General features: G+C 38.0%; 1 protein-coding gene across 2 annotated transcripts in view; it reads right to left on the reverse strand.

Annotated features, from left to right (window-relative positions):
* LOC149263425 (protein TIC 22, chloroplastic-like) overlaps positions 1-24395 on the reverse strand; it is a 348042-nt gene that overhangs the window by 230435 nt on the left and 93212 nt on the right. For both annotated transcript variants that reach the window (XM_089387760.1, XM_089387756.1), the window contains exon 3: positions 4901-4975. In XM_089387760.1, the coding sequence (XP_089243886.1) occupies positions 4901-4975 (75 nt within the window). The remainder of the gene's footprint in view (positions 1-4900; positions 4976-24395) is intronic.

A 24395-nucleotide genomic window follows, 5' to 3' on the forward strand; every position in this document is an offset into this window, starting at 1 on the left:
CCCAACCTGGGATGACTAGACCAATCACCTCATACTTCCTTGCTAATCAATCAAATCAGAGCAACAAACAGCAAGCAAAGCTCCAAAATGCACCAAACAATAGAATGGTGAGGACCATGGCCAATCAATATTATCGAGATTGATTTGGCAGTACCAATCATACATCAGGCCATGGTTACTCAAAGCATTAGAGAGATCAACTCTAAACAAATTCAGAGTAGAGCACCTCTCACCCGCCACACTACCTCCAAACTCAAAGGATTAGCCAGAGATCCATTTGGAGTTTCCTTCTTTCAACCTCATATGCTAGGAGTATCCCTCAAATGTAAATTCCCCACAAGATCATGTAGTTGGACCACCAAAGGTTCTAGAGGACTCCAACAGCAAGCCAATGCCCTTTTTGCAACCCCCCCCCCTTAACCATCAGACGTAAGAGACCTTGATATTATTAGCTTCATCATCCTATCTCTATCTCTCTCACAATAGGTTCTTGAGTTGTCCAAACCAAAGTTGCGGGGGAGCGCCCCCCCCCCCCCCCCCCCCCCCCGAACCTGCTCCCGAATCGCGCTCTAGCGGGAGCGGCTCCGGAGCGCCTCAGGAGCATGCTTCCAAAATCGCTCCCGAAAAAAATTTCCACTCCCTGCCATTTTCCGGATCGCTGTAGGGAGGGATCGCTCCGTCGCTCCCGGAGCGAAATTTTAAGCCCAGGAGCGATCGCTCCGTCGCTCCCGGAGCGAAATTTTAAGCCCGGGAGCGATCGCTCCCGATCGCTCCTGAACATTAAAAAATCGCTCCGGGAGCGTTTCGGGCGGCGCCGGGAGCGATCCGGCAAAAAAAAAAATAAAATAAAATAAAATAAAAAAATATAAAAAATATAAAAAAATAAAAATAAAAAAATAAAATAAAATAAAAATAATATTCTGCGGACCGGAAAAGAAAAGAAAAATAAATAAATAAATAAATAAAAAATAAAAAATAAAATGTTTTAAAAGCCCAATGGGCCTAAAAAAAATTCATTATCACTTCATTGAGTTGAGTTTCTTGGAGAGCAAGAGCAAAGGAGCAAGGAGAAGTGAGGAGCAAGCGCCGAGGAGCGAGGAGCAAGCCTGCAAAGAGGTAAGTAACTTAGTAATTTAGTTAGTTTAGTTAGTTTAATTTAGTTAGGTAGTAATTTAGTTTATTTAGTTTTAAAATCATGAATTTAAATTAAATTAATTAATCCCAATAAATTAAATTAATTTGCAGATTCAAAACCCTACAAACATCAAACACCATGGACCTGGCTATATTTCTTGGCATTTTCCTCTTCTTGGTCCCTTTTATGGTTATTATGGTGCTGGAGAGTAGGAAACGGAGGGGCCAAACTGAAGAGGGGGATGAAGAAGCTGGAGAAAGTCGAATTGATGAAAACCCCAGTGAGGAGGAGCTGGAGGAGGGTGAACATGACCCTCAAAAAACTAAACAAGACCAAACCCCATTGTGGAAATATGTTAACAGGGCTGAAACAGAGAGGGGGTGGAACCACTAAATTTCATTGCCCCCATTGCAACAATGATACACAAGTTCATACACCCGTGCTAGAAGACACCTCTGCGGGAAAAGGCCATAGGATGGAGACAAATAAATAGGAATCAAAACTTGTCCAGCAGTGTCAGCAACGGATAGAGCCAAATACACAAGGGAAGAGGAGGAAGCCCAATACAAATCAAAAAAATCAAGGGGTTTCTTTGAACCAAGCTCACAATCACAAAGAACTCCTTTAGCATCCTCCCAAGGCAGTGGATATGGAGGCACAGGGTCATCATCTTTAAGGTGTAGAACCATATCAGATTTCCTTGATGAGGGGTGTAGGAATGATGTGGATTCAAAGGTTTACAGGTTTCTCTATGCATGTGGGATACCATTCAATGTTCTTCGTTCACCTTATTGGCACGAAATGGTTTCTGCCATAAATGATGCCCCTAAAGGATACAAGACCTGGGTATGACAAGGCAAGAACCGTTGGCCTTGATCATGAAAAAGCAAAAATATCACATTCTTTGAATAGAATGACAAGTTCTTGGACTGACCATGGGGTGTCCATTGTATCTGATGGATGGACAAATGTAAAAGGCAAGCCATTGATAAGTGTTCTTGCTGTGTCTGTTAGTGGTCCCATCTTTCTAATTGCACATGATTACTCAGACAAGTTCAGGACCGCCATCAACATTGCAGAAGCATTACTTGAAACAATTGACCGTATTGGGCCATACAATGTCATCCAAGTCATCACTAATAATGCTCCTAATTGTAAGGCAGCGGGAGCAATTCTTGAGGATAAATACCCCAACATATTTTGGTCTGCCTGTTTGGTTCACACATTGAACCTTCTGATGCATGATGTTGTCAAAAACAAAAATGCACAATACCAATGGATTGGTGATTTGTACAAGAAAGGCAAACAAATAATAAAATTTATTACAAATCATACCAATACCCATGGCCTTTTCTGCAGTCACTCGAGATTGGAGTTGTTGAGGATTGCGAAGACCAAATTTGGTAGCTATTACCTCACCTTCAAGCGCCTTTTGAAGGTAAGAGAGTCATTGGCTAGCATGGTATCAAGTCCACATTGCCAGGTATTAAAGGAAAGGGCTACAAATGCAGCTGACAGGCGAGGTTTTGAACTGGTGGAGGAGGCCGCTCTTGATTGTCAGTTTTGGACAAGTGTGAGGCAAGTATTGGATTTCACCAAACCCATTTATCACATGATTCGATTTGCAGATACAGACAAACCAGTGATTGGCGAGGTGTATGAGCAGATGGATACCATGTTGGGGGGAATAAAAGATATTGTTCATAACAGAGATCCCGACTTGTACAATCTGATTCACGATTGTGTGTGTGAACGGTGGAATAGACTTAATCTTCCACTACATTGCGTGGCGTATATCCTTACGCCAAAATACTACTCTACATCTTGGTTGGGCCAACCTGCACCAGGGGGTGGGGTTAGGACCAAACCCCATTTAGATGCAGAGGTAACTAGAGGATATTTGGAAGCAATAGAAAAGTTGGTACCTGACAGGGAGGAATGTGCAGCTGTGCGCCTTGAAATAGGCAGATACTTCAGTGGCACTGGTTTGTATGGTAACTTCCATGCAATGGACGACAGAGATAGATTTGATGCTCTCACATGGTGGGAAACATATGGCAGCCAGGGACTTTTGCCAAAATTGGCAAAAAAGGTTCTTTCACATGTTGTAAATACTTCATCTGCAGAGAGGTGTTGGAGCACCTACAGCTACATACATAATATGAAAAGAAACAGACTCAATGAAAATCGAGCAGAAAGCTTGGTTTATGTGCACTACAACTTGAGGTTGTTGAGTCATTACTGTGATCGGGCTTATGAGGATCCCACATATAAAATTTGGGACAATCACCCAGAGGATGACAATTTGGAGGATGGCATTGTACATCTTGAAGAACTGGAAGAGGAACTTGTAAGGGATGAAGATGAAGCAGCTGCAGCAGCCATGCCACCTCCACCTCCACCATCCAGTAGCAGTGCTCGAGGTCCGAGTCTTGTTCCTTTGTTGTCGCCACCTCCATCTACACCCTCACGTGGAGGTTCTAGTTCTAGTCGTCGGTCTGTGCGGGAGACTCCTAGAAGACCACCACGACCTGCTCATACTCCTGGAGACTCTCGTGGCAAGGGCCACATGTAGATTTACAGTTTACTTGTCTTTTTTAGTTTCTATTAGACTTTAGTTTTCATAACTGTTGAGTTTTGAGTCCTTGACTCTTGACTCTTGACTCTTTCATATCATAATGATATTTTTTGTAAACAATATATCACTATGACAATGAAAATTTGAAGTTTGAAGTTGGGCCTTGGCAATTATAACTCATTGCTAATGATTGTGAATTATGAATATGATGCTTCGTGAAAGACTAAAGTTGTTTCATTTCATTTCATTATTCATGTTTCATTTTATAAATTTATAACATTTCATATCATGTTAACAGTTAGAAGTTAGGACTTAAAAATATCTAAGATATTACTTCTTGTAATGGTTAAACTTAATTACTTAGTTTACAAGTACAACTTTGGTGATCAATGATGATAAATGTTATTGAATTTTCAATTTTGAAAGCTTGAAGTTGAAACTTTAAGATTGAATTTGATGAATCATGATTCACGAGACTCAATATGTTGCAGTTGTAATATGTATTTTACCAACTTGTGGACGTGGTTGATGACGATTATAATTTCTAGATGATTGATGTGATATGGTTCAATGATCAATCTATGTTTTTTTATGTTTTTTATGTCTAATTCATCATTCTACATGTTTTTGTTGACATATATGTATCAAAAACTAAAATATAAAATATCTATATATTTTTAAAAAATCGCTCCCGGATTTGCTCCCAAACTGGGAGCTTTTGAAAATGGTCGCTCCCGCTCCCGTTTTCGCTCCCACTCACCACTCCCGCTCCCGCTCCCGCTCCCAAGCAACATTGATCCAAACTCACTTATTGTTTTATATCACTGTACCTTTGTAGTCACAATTTTATACATATATTCTGATGTTATACTTAGGTATGTTTCTTTTTTTTAATCGTTTTCGGCATTTCTAGTTGTACTTGTACTCCTACATTGTATTCATACTCATACTCTTCAATCCCATTGACCTACTTTTGTGGTCATGCATCGGACATTAATATAATCATCTTATCTTTATCTTATCTTAAGGTTCAAAACCACTCAGCCCTTTTTCTTTTCATTAATGTTTCAAGTATAATACAATAAAAAAATAAAAAGGATAACATGACCACCTAAATTCAGATTCTATTCCTGAATTCTCTTTATTTTCAACTCTTCTTCCTGAAAACAAAGTTCACCTTTACTGACCTGAAGAGCATTCTTGACCTGATGAGGATCAGGCAAAAACCTTAGTGTAATTCCCTCTTTGCAGAGCTCATACACCTGACAGGCCACCATTTAAGACAAAATTTTAGCAATTGCATATTCTAAGAGATGGTATGGCCTATTGATGTAAAGAGATATTTGAAGAAAATCATATAAATGCAACGTAATAATCTGTTTAACTAGAAATTTGAATACATAACAATGATAACATTCTTCAGGACTTGATGTGTTCTTTCGTGCTTTGGAATCTATAAGTGTTAGAATGCAGATAAAAGAGTATATACTATACATATATCAACAAGAGGAATGAAAATGGTCAAGATTTCAAAAAGGACAAATGCATAGAACCTGGCATATTGGCTCTTGTTGCTATCGTCCAAAAAACATGTATTGAAGCTGAAATATCTAGCTAGGATACATATGATAGTTACACAAAATGGAACTAAGTACGTAATACAAAGGGAAAGGAGTTACGCTTGCACAGAAGCAACCCACAAGACCTCATAGTTCCAGCTGGTATAAATGGTTCAAAATGTGGGCAGTAAATGTACAGGGCATCATATGCCCCAGCTTTACAACACTCACATGAGTGTGTTATATAGAAATTACAAAGATAATAAATATTCGCCATAAAAAAGTAGAGGGAATACAAAGAATATATAATATACAAAACATGACTTCATTTAAAAATAGTATATTTTATTAGTTTAGTTGTAACTATTATCGCTCTTATTCTCCATAGAGAAAAAGTCCCAACCTCACTAGGGGGAGAACCTTAACAAGCAAGCCACCCATTATCACCTCGACAGCCTTGCCCCTCACTTCTAGGTTTTGGACTTGTGCTTTTCCTAACCTAGGGGGGTTCCCTATGTTTCATTTTAGTTCTAATTTTGTCGTTGGGTATGAGTGATGATATGACTTAGATTAGATGTTCATGTTTCCCTAAGGTTGTGGCATGATGATAATTTGTTTGTTGATTCTTTCATGCAAACATCAACTATATGCCTCAATCAAATGAAATGGTAGCACAAATAACAAATACTTTCAACCAATTCCATGATTAGAGTAAATGTTTGTTTGAGTGATGCAAGTCATCAGTATGTTTTCCTGAGCAAGAAATGGCTTACAAAACAAGTTTGTTTGGTGCTATAGCCCTCAAATATACTGACATGAGGCCAATACAAGAGAGTAATCTTCCCAAATGCTATTTTTGGTGCACTATAATAGTCAAGTGGGCGAATGGTTGGTTTTGGCATTTTTTCCTAGGGTGACTTTCGATATACTCAAGGTACGTGGAAGTGATGTCTATGTTCAGTTCTATCTAATGTGATACTACTCGAATGGGTACCATCAAGGGTAAACTAGACCTCCAACAAGACGAGCCTCAAGCTCAATTAGTAGCCTCCTGAAGTGACAAGTTTTCCCTACTTGTATAAGTCCCAAACCACAATTTTAGTGGGTTAACAACAAATCCTGATGTTATTTACAAATGCTAAAACACGTCTCTTATGGATGGGATGGAAAGTGGAAAGTGTTTAATGGAAAATGTTAAAGTATGGAAGGGATATGTCCATGCTACCCACCTTGCTTTCTCAGTAGTACCTATTGGGTTAGCTTAGTGGCACACTTATCAAAAGTAATTATTTCTCAGGTAGTTCGAAATAGTAACAAGGTAACATCTTTAATAAGTTAAAAGCAATAAAACATCTGTCTAATGTTGGCATCTACACAATGATATGAAACCCTAGCATCATGTTTAGATCAAGAACTTAAGAAATGAAACCATACCAACCAATAATTGAAGTAGCATGAGATATCATCTAGCACATCTGAGATCAAGGGCATGGGAAGTAATGCACTACTGTGAATGACTAATGAGCATAAGAATGTAACTAATAAATGGAGAATAGCAGGTCCAAACTGATAAGAAAGTCTCGCCCAAGCAATAATAAATCACACTAACCAAGTGTGTATCTTTGGGGTTGCCTGAAGTGCAACATTTGGCTCCAACTAGGGGACATGCGCTTTCGCACAAGAGTGTATGAGAACTCCAAATTCTCCTCCTTTCACAAACGAGAAGTCCTTACTCATTGGGCCATGGAGTCAATAAACCTGTAACATGCAGCAACTAAATTTGGAGACATGAGAGCCAATAGGTGAATCTTCCATCCTTGGAGACTACTAGAAAAGACCATGTTGAAAGGAAATGATATAAAGTAAATGTTGAAACAGGTGACAACTAAACTAGGAAATGAAAGTACATGAAAATAAATGAGAAATTAATCTAAATAAATCACACAAGACTAAAGTACCTGCCCAGAGAGCTTATTCATTCCTATCCTATTAGCTAACTAGAAGACGTGACTGCTAGGTGAAGTGAAAAAGCCAATGCATCCACCCAAGAAATTCATCCATGATGGAGCATCTTCCCTTGTGTTTTGTTATCAACCAAAACAAGGATCCATTAAAGATTATGTGGACATCAAGGGGAATGGTGGTCATCTTTATGTTTGGAACTAGGATGAAAGTGTGATCATTAAGTATAAAGCCCAAACTATGTCAAAATTGATTTATTCCTCCACAAACCTCTTCCATCCAAATGTTAATAGGGCTAATATAATTACAAGAGTAGGTCATCCTATTGACTTCACGCGTAAAATTATCAAGGAACAAATGTTGTGAAGGCGACTTCAACTGCGATTTGAATGGAAGTTGTCGCAATTTCAAGTCACTCTAAACTAGCGGCAAAGAAAAAGAACAAGTCAAATGTGAAGGAAATTGAAGGTCGTTCTCACAAGTCAAGGATGGACAACATGATAAGGGCATTCAAGGGTCCATGTTAAACTTTCAAAAGACAAGGAATGCTCAAATTCCTCGTCAAAGCTTTGACACTCAACCATTTCATGAAAAAGGAAATGGCTTATTTCACATTTCTCAAGACTTGGACCAAAAGCATCTAGGTCAACTTCCTCAACACATCCAAGTTTATTAACCACCTCTTTTGTTAATTTGGCAGCTCAGGGATAAATTCCCTCCTTTGGACAGCCTTCCTCATCCAAAGAAGACCCTCTTTGCCCTTGGAAGAATTTAATTTGGTCAAAGAAAATATTTTTTTAATAGAAAACCCACAAGTACACAAAATTACAAGTTGGCCTAAAGGACATATTGGGTCTCCAAAGAAGCATATAAATACACCTCAATGTCACCTCATTTGGAAATCATCATCACACATCTTCTTCTTCCCTTGGAGGTTTGACGACTTCTGAAAATTGCATGTCTCTTTCACACGTGCGAGGAGGAGAGAGAAGATTTCTAATTGGGTTGAATTTTGTCTTTGACCAATGTTGACTTTTTGGAGTTTGGGATTGGTTTGACTTGAGATTTTGCATCTGTTTTGGAGGCCAAATTCTTTGGCAAGGAGGACGAACTTCTCTGGGTACTTTAGTTGACTATAGATTTGCAACTAGGGTCTCAGCAGACTTTGACTTCGATTTTGACCAAATTTGGAGGACCGTTTTGACTGCACTTTGACCAGAATTCAAGGCCGCATTTTTTGACAGTTGATCAAGCTCCTATGGAGGCCTGTTGACCGTTGACCGTTGAGCATTTGGAATTGCTACTGTTGTTGACTTTGACCAAATTTTCATATTTGACTTGTTCACCAAATTTGACTATTGGGCTCATCCTTTTGGATATTGATTCATTGGTTTTTTTGGATAGTCAAAGGTTTGACTTTAACTCTTGATTGATGAATTGGAACATTGTAATCTCTTTGTTGAACATTTGATGACAATCTAATAGAAGAAGAATTTGAAAGGGTTTTCCCCCTTAAGGGGTTTTTCCCTGGTCTTTGACTAAATCTAGTGTCTCTTGTCATTGCTCTTGATTGTCTTCTATTGTACATTGCATTCAATGTTCTATCTACAATTGCTATTATCATTGGAAGATTAAATTTAATTGCTAATTGAAGATAAGATTGGGCTAAGGGATTGTACTAAGCATAGAACAGTGGAAAATTAACATCTTCAACCTCAATATTAGTATCATCTATGGGATCACCTTCAAAGTAGATACAATTTACATCCCATTTAGTTCTTCCTATGTGAAAAAGGTCAAAATCAATCTTCTCAAGGTCAGTGCTTCGTCTATGGGATGAGGAGAAATCCACCACTTTTCTTTAAAATTCACCTTTCAAAATTTGTAATGTCCCAAATGAAGAAAATTTGGAACAAACCCTTCACACAAAATTATCATGCACTTAACAGAAGATTGCCATGTAAAAACCCAAATACCAGAAATTTGACAGAAACAATAAACCCACAAATTGCATGAAAATCTCATTAAAGGATCACAACATGAAGAACAATGAGAAATGCAACAACAAAATCCAGCTTTATTATATAGAAATAGATGCCAATACAATAGCTGGGAATGGCCCTCCAAGATAATAATGCTAATGTCGGCCTCCAAACTGAAACAGGAAATCAATCACTACACCTGTGGATTCTGAATGAATCCACCAAGGGGAGATGGGTGCTCGCCCAATCTCACTGAATCACCCAAGGGTTTCCATCCTGGGGCTACCAATGGAGTAGAGAACCAAGTTCTCAACCTCTCATACAAGAAACAATATCAAATCCAAAATATCCCAAATGACCTTCTCCTCCTCTTTTTATAGATCTGATGGATAGATCTCCAAGCCTATAGAAACATCTTGTTTTATCATTTTATTATTATTCTAGAAGCTCCTTCATTGACTTTATCTTAAGTGACCCCTTTTATTTTATTTTATTTTACTTAAGTCACTTTTGGCCCATTTCCTCTAATTAATTATTTTTCCTTAATTAAATAATTATTTAAAGTCATTTTAACTAAGGAAAATGGTAAATCGCCTACCATACTCTCTTCGGCCACTGGAAATCACTTCTTAGCATCCCATCCTATAAATCTTCTCGTTCCGGTTCCAACAAGCTATTACACTGAGGTGTTCCATCAATTAATCTCCCTGGAATGCCACCTCGAGCATAATTAATTAAGTTATGCCAATAATTACGCCGTTTTACGGTAATTATCAGAAAGTCATGGAACCAAAACCAAGATGTACGGAACTGCTCATGATGTTGAATATGTCAAGCGAATGCCATAGGGCCCCCATGAAAACTCCATAGGAACCCCTGACGACATAAACCTACTCCACTGACCTAGCCATCCCCTGCACTGGAAATCCACTCTAGCTGTACTTTGGAGAAAAATAAAATGGGGACATTACAAAATTTTCAGAGGATAAATTATTAGTTTTTCTTAGGGCTATATTGTTCTTTGCTTTGATAACTGCATTTCCTCATTAACACATTAAATTCACCCCATAACATCATAACATTATTCAAATTTACATCATTATTCGGCAAAAGATGCAACTATGTAAAAAGAACAATATCATCATCATCAATGCAGCAGAACGTAAAGGAACACTAGAAGAAAAGCATTCACACATAGAGACACCAGGATTGGCCGATGTTAGGCCCCTATACTACTAGTGCAACCCCTTATTGTTATTAGTACAACCCACTTATTATATTGTTGTACCCATGTAGTCCCCATATTGTTACTATTGTGCCCCCATAGAAGCCCACTATTGTTATTATTGTGCCCTTACATTATAATTGTTATGTCGGCTCTGATTATATTATGACTCCTTAGACTCCTATATATAGAAAGGAGGTCTTGTCAATTGTAGCATCCAAGAATTGTTCATTTGTGTAATGTAAAGGAGGTTGCCCCCTCGAATAAGCTGAATTCTAAGGCGTTGATCTATCTTTTCTATCTTTTTGTGCGCTGGTTCCATAACATTATCCAACCAGATTGGATAAACGAAGCAAAGGATGAATGGAAGAAGGACGAATAAGTGTGGCCACTCATTCAAAAGTTGCAGAAGATCCCAATTCAAACAATATTGCCAGAACTTAAAGAGGAAGGAAAAATCATATTGGAACCTGGAGCAGTCACAGAAACAAGAACCCGACAGCTATGAAATCAATCAATTTCAAAGTATCTCATCAAGTGGAAGAACTTACCCACTGAAGATTCCACATGGGAGGACAAGAATATTCTACAGAAGCATCAAGAACTACTCAAGCGTTGAGGACAACACTTTTTGAAGGAGAGGGGCATGTTAGGCCCCTATACTACTAGTGTAACCCCTTATTGTTATTAGTACAGCCCCCTTATTATATTGTTGTACCCATGTAGTCCCCATATTGTTACTATTGTGCCCCATAGAAGCCCACTATTGTTATTATTGTGCCCTTACATTATTATTGTTATGTCGGCTCTAATTATATTATGACTCCTTAGACTCCTATATATAGAAAGGAAGTCTTGTCATTTGTAGCATCCAAGAATTGTTCATTTGTGTAATGTAAAGGAGGTTGCCCCCTCGAAGAGGCTGAATTCTAAGGTGTTGATCTATCTTTTCTATCTTTTCGTGAGCTGGTTTCATAATAGTCGAAGACTAAGGCAAAGCCCATTATGGAGAAAACCTTTTCAAATTATTCTTCTTATTAGATTGTCATTAAATTATTCAGCGAAAGAGAGTACAATAATCCATATCTTCATCCATACAACTATCCAGCAACATCAACTAAACAATAATCATGAAATGAACTTAGCAATGCTAATACTCAAAACCCTGCTTCATAGGCATGTAATCAACTGTCACTGTCTGCAGTCAACTACCGAAACCTACAGTCAACTAGAGAAAACTTCGGTCAACTGAAAAATGCAACTTTAGGTCCCAGTCATAGGGAGGAAGTGGGCATGCAAGCGACTAGGAGCTTCCAGTCGCTCCCTTGAGCCTGCAAGCCAACGACCAGTCAAATCTGTCCTTTGGTAAGCATGTGACTGAGAAACAAAACCCTAGAAAACACGTGCGAGCTTCAAACCCTGTAATCGCAGACCTGTGCCAAACACTTTCCACGAACCTGCCTCAAACCTATGCGAGCCAAAACCAAAGAAGAGAATAGAAGAATGCTCCATGATGATATCTAAATGAAGTAGAGTTCACTTGTATTTATAGCCTTCCAAGGGTGTCCAATTTGCTTTAGGGTCGACATAATCAAATATGCACATGTGGGCTTATAATTCAAAAAAAATACACTTTCCCTTGTCCAAATTTAATGATCTTTAGGTTGATTTTGGTCCCCTCGAAAAGAGGAATTCAATGCAATCATCATCTCCATCAAATGAGTTGTCCAAAGTGGAATTTGGCCCTAGTTTCCAATTTTAACACTCCAAAATCATCAAATCATATACAATCTCAAGTATCTCATCATTGTTGGAAAATCAAAAAGGCAGAAACTTTTCTTTATGTTGATAATTACTTGTGATATTCTTATGTTCTTATTAACTTTCTTGTGGTCTTCTTTTATCTTAGTTCATCAAGAAATTACCAAAATCATAACACGAAGATCAAAGACACCAGATGTAGGTGGACAGCCAGGGAAAAAGCCCTATCTAGGGGAAAACCCAGTCAACAACTCTTCCTTTAATATTTTCACGAGATGATCCAAGACTCCTTGATCTAGACACAAACTTCCTTGAATCACCAAGTCAGCCCTTCCCATTAGCAGCAACTTCGACCCAGAACTTCGATCTTGCAACAGCAGAACTTTGATCTTGAAGCAGCAGTAGAAACTTTGACCTAGTAGCAACTTCGACCCAGAACTTCGATCTTGCAACAGCAGAACTTCGATCTTGAAGCAGCAGTAGAAACTTTGACCTAGTAGCAACTTCGACCCAGTAGCAACTTTGACCTACTAGCAGCTTCAATCTAGTAACAACAGCACTTTGACCTAGAAGCAGCAGCAAAATTTCAACCTAGATGAAGTGACAGAAACTTGAACTTGATGCAGCACTTCGACCTTCCAACAAAGAGCCTAGTAAATTCACAGGTGTGAGAGAGAGGCAACCCAGAAACTTCGATTTCCTTCTCCAGCAAATGTCCTTCTATTTCTTCTGCAATTTCCTATTCTTCTGCTTTCTTCTCTTGGATATCGAACTTGTGTGTGTGCTCTTCCAAATGAATCGAGCAACCATTATTTATATCCTCTTCTGGAGCTTGAATTACCCTGATGTAAGCCGACTTGATCAAGTAAGGGCCGACTTGGTGTGGAGGTGACAAATGACTTATTTGACTGAATAAAAAAAAAAATTACATGATTCAAAAGCCCAAGAAGGGTCTCACAAAATGGACAATGACTCTAATGACTCAATATAGAACCTAGAAGTCGTCAATGGGAACTTTGACATATAAAATGATGACCCAAGCATGAAACGCATGCTAAGTCATAATAATAATAATAATAATTTATTTTTCTTTCTTTTGATAAATATATTTCATTATGACTCAAATACAATTTACAAAGACCGAACCTAGTTACATTCTTCAACAATCATCACATATCGTCATTATTCATCTTAATTCATTTCTTGCTTATTCTTGCTTATCTCTTGATTGACCCTGCCCATATGTTGAACATTCTCAAATCTAAAAGAAGAAGAAGTTGACATCGTAGGAGAGCTCAATCTACCACCCTCTATTCATTGAGGTGCCACTGCTACCATCCGGAATAAGTGCTAGCGGGAAGCCCAATCCTACTACCCAGAAAACATCAACAGGGAGCCAAATCTATGACCCACATCAACATCGGAGAGCCTAGCTCAATTTGGAACAACATCGGGGAGCTTAATCTCAACCCGAAAACATATCTCAACCTGAAACCTCATGGGGGAGCTAAACATATTCAACCCCATATTGAGCAATAAGTGATATAGGGGAGCACATCTCAACCCATCCTATTCACCGTTGATCTTCCCAACAATGACCCTCAAGAATTATGTGGTAGAACACCTGCATCATAATCAGCTTGGGTTGTACACCCCCAAGTACACTCTCAAGCCATTGACCAGACGAGGAGCAGTATTCCCAACAAGCCCAACTTGTGGGTATGATGCCAACTGGACTATACTCTGCAAAGACCAAGATAGGGGAGCAACATCTATGACCCTATTGTCCAAAGATCCCTCAACCCCAGGAGCCCTCCATCTCAATTCCTCACCCTTAGAGCTCAGACAGGGGGGGAAGAACTAACTCAGTGTTCTCGATCAATCTTGCTCTTTGTAGATCATAGACATATCATCGTGCTCATATTTGGTAATCATCATGTCTCAATGGCAACAGTTTCCTGTTCATAGAGGACATCAAATCAAATATTATATTAGTACAAAATATATATATATATATATCACAAAAAGGATACGATATTCATCCTCCCTCTCATGAAGGCAGCAACCACAAGCCTAAGCTTGTTTCGTACAACTTCATTGTCTTAATGAAGGCATCTCAGTTCCAACTATATACGGGATTCTCTGCCAATCGGATCCCACTCATTATTATCGTAATGTATCCTTGTCATATCCAAAACTTGCTCAAACAGCTCTCCAAAGAGCTTCTTCATCCTGCCTCACAGCTAGCCATGCTAGCAACATCGTACTCAACCTCGGTCGTGCTTAAAGCTACAGACTTCTCATCCAAAATATCATGGCAGATCTCATACTAAGGCAGCACCCAAATGCACTCATCAATAATGATCCCAAACAACATCAGTACATCCATGCAGTCATATATCGTAGGATGAATATCTCAGGTCAAAATTTGATCATCCCATGTAAATATCTCAAAGGGTGCTTGGCAGCAACCCGATGTGTATAAAGCCGCTCAGACATGAATTCACTTAGGTTTTATGCACAACATATATGTATATACGAACGGGTGTTGAAACATCAATGCTACAATCAATTGTCGGTTGCCAAGTCAAGTTCAACAATATCTCTTCACAACTTCTTGAAATTCAATCGAAGTGTCCAAGGATTTGTATTTCCACTTTTCAAAAACTCTTCAATAGCTTTACGATATAGATTTTCTTTTCCAAACTTCAGAAATCGATTCATCATGCCATGATTCATTATTTCGAGCTTCAAAAGCCAACTCCCTCTTACTTTGATCATCAGAGGCTCATTACCTATCAAGAGTAGACCATCAACATATAAAACCAAAATCAAAATCATACCTTGGACCACTTTTGAAGTAGAGGTTTGGATCGACACATCTTCTTGGCTTCACCAGGTAACTGTCAATGCGGACATACCAGGCTCGGGGAGCTTGCTTCATACAATGCTTTCTGCAAACATAACACTTTACCAAACCAATATGCTCAACATTACATAAATCAATATTGTGCAATCAAATCAACTAAGTTAGCTTATCAAAGTTTAGATGCCAGATCATAACTAATATCAAAATCATCAATATTATTGTATCAAATTCTTTAGTCCAAGTGACAGGGAGAGCTCTCATTGAAATATCAAGTTATGACTTCATCTTTTATCACCCCAAAAAGTTGTCATTACCAAGCAATATCAAACCAAAATTCATCAAGTCATCCTCGTGATCATAATATAAATCATTTTTGTCATTTTTGTGTGAGATTACTTCATACTGAATCACAATTGTTAATACTTCAACCATTGTGCTAAGGACAATGGTTGAAGTCAAAACCATTATCAAATACCAATATTACTCATTGAAAGTTGCTATGCCCATATAGCATTGTTATCAAGGCAAATAATTAGTCATCAAGTCAAACCTAAATTTGTTATCATAGTGAGTAACATCAAGTCAAAGTTCTAAATCATTATCAAGCATCATTTCAAAACTCCAAACACTGTTTATCTATATCAATCAATCAAATCTAATCAAACCCTTGCAAATGTTATTAAATGTTGTCATATACTAGCTTCAATGATCAAACATACTAATATGCATATTTCGGTCACCTGCAAACACAAGTTTAGTTAGCACATTCACATTCTAGAAAGTCAAATATTCAAAGTTCCTGCTCATAGAAATTTTTGTTGTCTGCTTCATGTCTGTAGACTGTCATCCTTCAAGTGAACTTCTGATTTCATGCACAAAGCTTCACTTTTGTGTCCTACAGGCATAACCGCACCCATAGGCCTTCCTCCATGCGATTGAGAGGCTACAGTCGCACCCTTGGGCTTGCTTACATGCGACTGAAGCTTAGAGTGAGAAAAACTCTTTCTTCTTAGACCAGAACTTTGTTGCAGACCAACAATATCAGATATTTGTCTATTCATGTCCATAAATCTTACTTCAACAAAAGAGTCTTCTATACATATAATGCAAATGATAATAGGTGTAGGGATCTTATGGAAAGTTTCTCCCTCTTAATGAGCATTCCCTTCAGCCATAAGTCATCAACCTGTCTATAATATTGTCATGCATCAGCAAAACTGTTAGATCATAAATTCAAGCTATATCATGTTCTAAGACATATATTCATCATGGTCATAATATGTTAGCTTTAGTTGCTTCATCATCACATATGAACATCAAATTTCCATCAAGGGTTAGTGTCCAATAGCTAATAGGAGTATACGTCAAGAATCATGATCACAACATCACTCCTTTATCACATAACTTAATCCATCAAGTCAGGACATTCAATTTTACAATATGTCATAATGATTAAGCTCATCAAAACCTAACCACGGTCAACAAGAAGATCATGAATATCAATCTCATTGTTACACTTCTATCATCGAGGTCGTCATGCTTATCACAAGCATTGTTAATAGTATCAAGCTACCATATATAAGAATCAATGTGCTAACCTTCTTGACGGCATCAGGCAATTCATCATGTCAAATGAAATATGTATGCCAAATATCAAGTATATCAAAAATCAATGTCGCTTTATCATGACTAGAATGTAAGGTACTTGTCCACTACCAAGTGCATCATTTCATCATAGGTATCATGAATCAAACTTCCTTTCATATGCATACATGAGCCATTTGTGAAGGAGACATTTTCATCATACCTTAGGGCTTACCTTGCCATCCAATATTACAGTTGAAACATAACATTGAAACAATATACCATGCATACCTTGTAGTATTCAAATACCTGTGCACCTTCTTATTTTACATAGGCAGCTTCTAGCACTTTGTCCCCTTTTCATTAGGTGCCTCTTTACCTTTTCCGATGCTAGTTCTTCTCTTCCTACACTAGCCATGATCCTCAAGAAGGATCCACTTATCACAACTCATCAGGAGGTTAGAAGCATCCAAATACTCAAATATACATGCAAGAAGTATGAGTAATAATCAAAACAATAATCAGATCCATAAGTCTAAACAAAAGTAAAGACATAAAGGAGCATCATAAATCGAAAAGTACTTATCTTCAATGAGAGGTGATCATCTCCCTCTTGAACCAACCTTCAAGAGCCATCATTGTCCATTGTCCACTTGTTGCCTTCAATATATATTCATCAACTTCATTAGTAACCAAGCCTAATAGAAACTATCCCATCTAGGGCTTCATCAAATCTGTCACAAGTGCTTGAGCATCTTCACATTGACCATGCTAGGGTTTCTAGATTTCATATCTCAAATCTTTTCCATAAACCAGGGTTTCTTTCAAACCCTAACCTCATAGTATCCATCAAACCCTAATAACCAAATTGCCTAAGGTTTCCTTCAAACCCTAGAATTATTTTAGGTCTCCTCCATCTTCTCTTGCTTCCATCAAAGGTGTCATCATAGGGGTGATCTCCATGACTTTTCTTCAGCTTAGCTCTGAAACCATGTTGATTTTTCTTAGGGCTATATTGTTCTTTGCTTTGATAATTGCATTTCTTCATTAACACATTAAATTCACCCCATAACATCATAATATTATTCAGATTTACATCATTATTCAACAGCATATGCAACTATGTATAAAGAACAATATCATTATCATCAATGCAATGAAACATAAAGGAACAATAGAAGAAAAGCATTCACACATAGAAACACCGGGATTGGTTAGAGATCAGGGCAAAACCCACTATGGGGAAAACCCTTTCAAATTCTTCTTCATGTTAGATTATCATTGAATGATTCAGAAAAAGAGATTACAATGATCCATATCTTCATCCATACAACTATCTAACAACATCAACTAAACAATATTCATGAAATGAACCCAGCAACGCTAATACTCAAAACCTTGCTTCAGAGGCCTATAATCAATTGTCATTGTATGCGATCAACAAGCGAAAACTTCGGTCAACTAAAAAATGCAGCTTTAGGTTCCAGTCGCAGGGAGGAAGTGGGCATGCGAGCGACTGGGAGCTTCCAGTCACTCCCTTGAGCCTGCAAGCTAGTGACCTATCGAATATGTCCTTTGGTAAGCTTGCGACTGAGAAACAAAACCCTAGAAAACACACGCGAGCTTCGGACCCTGTAATCTCGGACCTGTGCCAAACACTTTCCGCGAACCTGCCTTAGACCTGTGCAAGCCAAAACCAAAGAAGAGAATAGAATAATGCTCCATGATGATGTCCAAATGAGGTAGAGGTCACTTGTATTTATAGCCTTCCAAGGGTGCCCAATTTGTTTTAGGGCCGACCTGATCAAATATGCACATGTGGGCTTATAATTAGAGAAAAATACACTTTCCCTTGTCCAAATTTGATGATCTTTAGGTCGATTTTGGTCCTCTCCAAAAGAGGAATTCAATGCCATCATCATCTCCATTAAATGAATTGTCCAAATTGGAATTTGGAACTAGTTTCCAATTTTAGCATAAATCATGTGAGTCAAGGTTTACATAAGGGGAACAATGTTCATGAGTATAGGACAGAGTTTTGGTCATGTCTCCAATTTTTCATACAAATTTTGATCATAATGTTGTTCCTTGATGGATATTTGACATCCTACTTCATCCATGTGGTCATCATCAAGATTGTACTTTTCTTGAAGGGCTTCTTCGTGTGTTCCCACTAGGTGATTGGTCTTCCTCTTCACATTCTTGATACTTCATACGATTATCAAATGTGTGTTTTTCTTCAAGTTCTACGTTATAAGCTTGAAGTTCATTAATGGAATCACAACATGGTCTCTTATCTACATCCATAAAAGGTAAGGGACAACTACTAGCCTAAGCGACAACAATGGGACAAATGACCCACTATCACGTCAGTCATTGTCCCCTGCTCCTTATGGAGTTTCACCAATGGGAGGAGTCCTAGTATGAAGGAGATCACATGATAGGATCAATGGTAAGGTATGAAGTGATTTCGAAGGCCCATTCAAAGGAGAGGCTCAAATAGGTGCGCAATGCTTCAAGAAGAAGTTAATGGCTCTCCAAGAAAGGCTTATGAGGATACCTAGACCTAGGGCTAATGATACTCAATGATGATAAGGATTCCTAAGATGATTAGATCCTCTCAAGAAGCTTTGAATGATACTTATACTCCTTTATATAGACTTTCGCTATCCTTGAGAGGCCTAGAGTGGGACCACATAAGACCTAGGGTTTATGAATAACCATGGGAGGAGACTCTCCAAAGTGCCTTCTAGGTCAAGGTAGGATGAGAGAAAGGGTTTCAATGATTTATTCCATCGAATACTATGTGCCAAAACCCTCAAGAAAGCCAACACACCTAAACGTTCAAGATAAGTTTCAAAGTTGGAGCTAGGGCTTGAGATTTCTTGAAAATGAACTATGGGAATTGCATGAAACTTGGAGGATCGCTAGAGGAGACACCAACGCGATAGCCTACCTAGACGAATTCAATAAAAAGTCCCTCTAATGAATTTCACAGGAAGTCCTACCTAGGTCGTCTAGGTTTTGGAGGCCGGAAAATTTGGAGCAGAAAAAGAGACGGGAAGGAGGGGTGATCACCAAATTCACTCAAATCAGTGCCTTCTCCTTGGGCTATGGACTCTATGTGATTTGAAATTAGGCCAAATTATCTTTAAGGAGGCTAAAAAGTGATGCCCTAGCAAGCACTCTTTAACATTTACCCACCAAAAATGAATGGACTTTCATGGAAAAAAAAAACAAATTTTATTCCACTAGGAACATTCGTCTACTTGTTATCAATGAGTAACATGCACAAATTTGCAATCCAACAATCCTTTACAATGATATTCAATAATTAGGGGAAAAAAAGAAAGACCTACTTACAAAATTTCCACAGAATAGACATTTTCCAAGCAAAAATCTTCCACAAGATTACTTACAAGACAACAAGAGATATATCCAAATCCAAGATCGAGAAGATGGCTCCAAGAGAGAACGAAAATTTCAGCTCCAAATATATTGAAATGCATCAAGAGATCTCCAATAGACAACCAAGAGAAAAAGTGTGAAATTCTCTTCAAGAGAGAGCTAATGCAAGATGTGATGATGATCCAATACAAAATGAGGCCTCTCTTAATTATATGACGCTCCTCAAGTTCAATTGAGCCTAATTTAGCCCTTATAATATTTTAATGTACAAAATAACACATCTTTGGTGACAAGCCCATCAAATAACTAATAAAGTGCAAGATAAGCCATCCAAAGCTAGCTGAAATGACAAAATAGTGGTAAGGGTCGTCAAAAGGCTTGAATGAGTCCTCAAAGTGCCCTGATGAATAAGTGGGCTCCATGAATGATGATCAAGGGGGTGGGCCATTGATTTGCAAGCAAAGCATCATGTGGTGCTTGTTGTCGCACAGATTGACACGACAACGCTCAGACCGGGGGATGTCACCCTGATCCCCGATCTCTCCGTTTAAGCCTGTCTCCCACGGCTAAGGGGGGTAGACCCTATGAGGTGAAGGAGACCAACTGTTGGTCAGTTGGTTTGGGAGACACGAAGCACTAAAATGATTTTATTAATTTAACGGACCAGTGCCTTTATGTTTAAATGATTACTTGCTAGATGATATAGAAATACAAACCATGAACAGCAATCATTTATCATCAAACGACTATAATGACGCGAGATATCCTTTTAAAACCACAAAGTTTTTGTAATGACCGATATCCAGCAGTTTAAGAAAATTTCAATCAATGCTTTAAACAACCACGCAATTATAAATCATTAACCAGATATCATATGCAGCAAATCTTTAAGATGATCATTCATGCGCAGACTTGTCTAAAATGATAAACATTCATTCCACATAAATTTAAATCTCAGCGTGAAAAAATATGACGTGATGATTTCCCGAGAAAAACTGAAACTGGCAAAATTTCCCACAATACTTTTTATGCTAGATCTAAATCTATACTTAAAGAAAAAAAAAATTATTTATTTTTTTTATTTTTTTTTTTTAATAAAATCTAAAAAAAAAGTTGAAACTTAACAAATAATAAAATCTAAATTTTTTAAACTAAGCTAAAACAAATTAAAACCTAATATTAACGTCTAAAAGCTAATGCAAAATTATTGAAATAAATCTAAAATTTAAATTAGAACTAAAGAGAAACTAAAATAATCCTAAATCGAATCCTTAATTAAAAAAAGGAAGGGAAACCCTTTCTACTGCTGAACTATAATCCTAAAAAAAAAAAATTGCACCTAACCACGCTATCATAACGTTAAATTTAAGACAATCCGAAATAAATAGAATGTCGAACACTGAGAATCATAACCCTGGCTCAGCGTAAACGAAAAAATGACCGAACGCATGGAAAAATTTTCGACAGGCAGAGGTGACGGCGGATAGAAATGCGAATCGTTTTGAAACTCACCTGAGTGCTTCGACTTGAGATCAGATTTGCTACCTGATATAATTTCACGCCACTGTTTGAAAGTATTTAGCCTTCTTAATACTGATCAGATCTGAGACGGCTTGGTTATGGCGTGATTCCAATGGAGTAGCTGCACAAAGGTTGCTGAAGAAGCTTTGAAAAACAACTGATCTGGTTGCCAACGTGTATCCGTTGCCTTGTGCGGGCTTCTAATGGCGTAATGCTTCAGCCGTAATGCCAGCGAACAACACTGCTATCCTTTTTCAAAAAAAAAAAACGTTTCAGCACCTCCCTTTTCCGGCAGAAAGTCGTGCAGCGGAATTGCAGGTGGGGATGAGGCAAATATGTAGGTCCGGCAGTTTATGGAGCCTCAAATGAAAGCAAACAACGAAAAAAAAGGCAATGTTTTATGCAAGTTAATGAAAATATATGGGTGCTGAGAATGCAGGAGCAGCAAGGGTGAGCCGCATGAACTGGGCAGCAAATGGAGGCTGCAGAGAAAACGTAGGAGTGTGAAATGATATGCTGTAGAAAGCAATGGGTGGAACCTTTTAGTAGCTGGATGGTGGCCACGGTGCAGTAGCGTATAAATCAAAGAAGGATATGCATTGGTAAAGAGAGAACACTGACTGAAAATAGATTTGCAGGTTGGGCAGCTGAAGATGGCAGCAGAAGAGGTTAAAATCCCATAACTTGATCACAAAATTTTCAATCTTTCCCGCTCCGGAAACCCCTGAAGAATTTCTCAAAACCCTGTACCTGCAATTACAAGAAAACAAAACCCTAATGAAAACTGTGTGTAAGGAAAAATTTGGAACCACAGATCAGCTGAGTAATTTACAGATTTTGGCCCTTTAACAGCCAGATTTAGCAAATACAGCAGTAATAATATTTTCAGAATGTCAAATTTGTGATGAAAACTTCAGAAAATTTCTCATGCAAACTTAGAAGAAAAACTAAATGATTAACCCAGGGAAAAAATCAGCTAGGCTCTGCAAGGAAGAGCCTGTGGGAGTTGGCTGGTTCAGCGGAGAACTTCCCCAAGCACCCACCAATCTTCTTCAGTAAGAGTTTTCTGCACAGCTTAAATCAACCATCAGTAAAGAGAGCAAAAATGATGCTAGATTTCATAAAACAATGGAGATACCTGCCATTACTTCAGATACCCTAACACCATTCAAACCCTAGCAAGTGAACAAGGTACCTGTGCTCACAATACTCTAAAAATAAGCTGTTATTAATGGCTGAAAAATAAAATATGCAGAAAATAAAACAGCTCACAGCACTTCCAGAAAGTAACACCAGCAAGATTTGAATCCCAAAGTCTTCTTTATTAACCAAAAACAAATTGCAAGAGAGCTTCTTCAGTACAAGACTCACAGATCCAATGATCTGAAATGACCCCTAGCACCCTATTTAAAGGAAATGATCCCAACAGCTAGTTCGAGTGATCCATGTCGAAATGATCTCGACCGTTGATGAGAATCAAGACATCTCTTAATCTCATCCGTCGATTTATAAAAAAATGATATTTTACATGCATTCACGCAAAATATTATTATTTTATTATTTTAGGGTTTTTGCTTTATTTTATAATTTTTTATTATTTTTATTTTTTCATTTTTTTAATTTATATATATTATTTTTTTATTTTTTATTTATTTATTTATTTTTTATTTATTTTTTTATTATTTTTAATTCATTTTCTAAATGGATCCTCGAACTTAGCCTTTGGGAACATCACCTAGGACCTAGGACTTAGGACTTAGGACTCATGAGGGGGATTAAAACATTTTCTAACCCTCAAGAACACTTTTCATCATGACTTTTACAATTTTACATCTTAAGGGAGGAAAACCCCTTTAACATAGACCCACACAAATCACCCAGTTTCTGCGACACAGCTATAATCTAGCAGATTAACACACTAGGATTCTCCTAAAATTCTAATGATAAAATCCATCCCGGCTTTGGGGTCAGGCTGAAGGAAAACTCTGCCGATCATGGATCGGTGAGACGAAAAACCTTCCGGGACGTAGATCACCATTAGAAAGTTAGGTCCACCTAGGCAATTTACATACAAGACTCATATCTGCTAAGATTATTTACAATTCATACATGCAGACTGGGTTTACAATCAAAATGATTAAGCTGCTAATGACTGCAGGATGGCACGGACACGTCGATCAGGTGCTACCCCTTTTTGCAAGAAAAGGGGGGTGTACTGCATGTGTAGTTGACCGGTAGTGGTCAACATCTGGCTCTACTTGGGGACACGTTGTCGCACTGTAGGAATGTGAGAATCCAGAATCTGCATCCATGCAACACACAGATAAAAATAAGTAGCATCCATCCAAAATCATCATATACATTAAGCACGGGAAAGATAAAAGTTCTTCATTTATTAACTATCTAGTAACATGAAAAGTAAATCTAATCCTAGGACAAAAATGAAATGCTGAAAAGACAAGGAGTAGGGATAGAAATACAATACAAAGGATGCCCCCATGGCATCAGATATCATCTCTGAAGAACAGCTTGAGCATCTGGCCGTTTGCTGGTAGATCAAGTGGTTCGCCATTCAATCTGCTCAAGTGGAATGAGTTTGGTCCAGCTATGTCTCTAATGATGTATGGTCCCAGCCACAAACTGTCAAACTTCTTATGTTTTCCTGGTTTCTCATTTTTGCGATCCCAAAGCAATACCATATCTCCCACCTGCAAAGATCTAGATCGAGAGCATTTATCAAAGCTTTTCTTAATGTTAGATTGATTTTTACATATAGCATCAAAGGCTGTCCGACGAGCTTCATCTAACTCC

The sequence above is a fragment of the Pinus tabuliformis genome, chromosome 6 (assembly GCF_031772625.1).
Source record: "Pinus tabuliformis cultivar Carrire ecotype Pingquan chromosome 6, CPIR1, whole genome shotgun sequence".
In the NCBI taxonomy this organism is placed as follows: Eukaryota; Viridiplantae; Streptophyta; class Pinopsida; order Pinales; family Pinaceae; genus Pinus; species Pinus tabuliformis.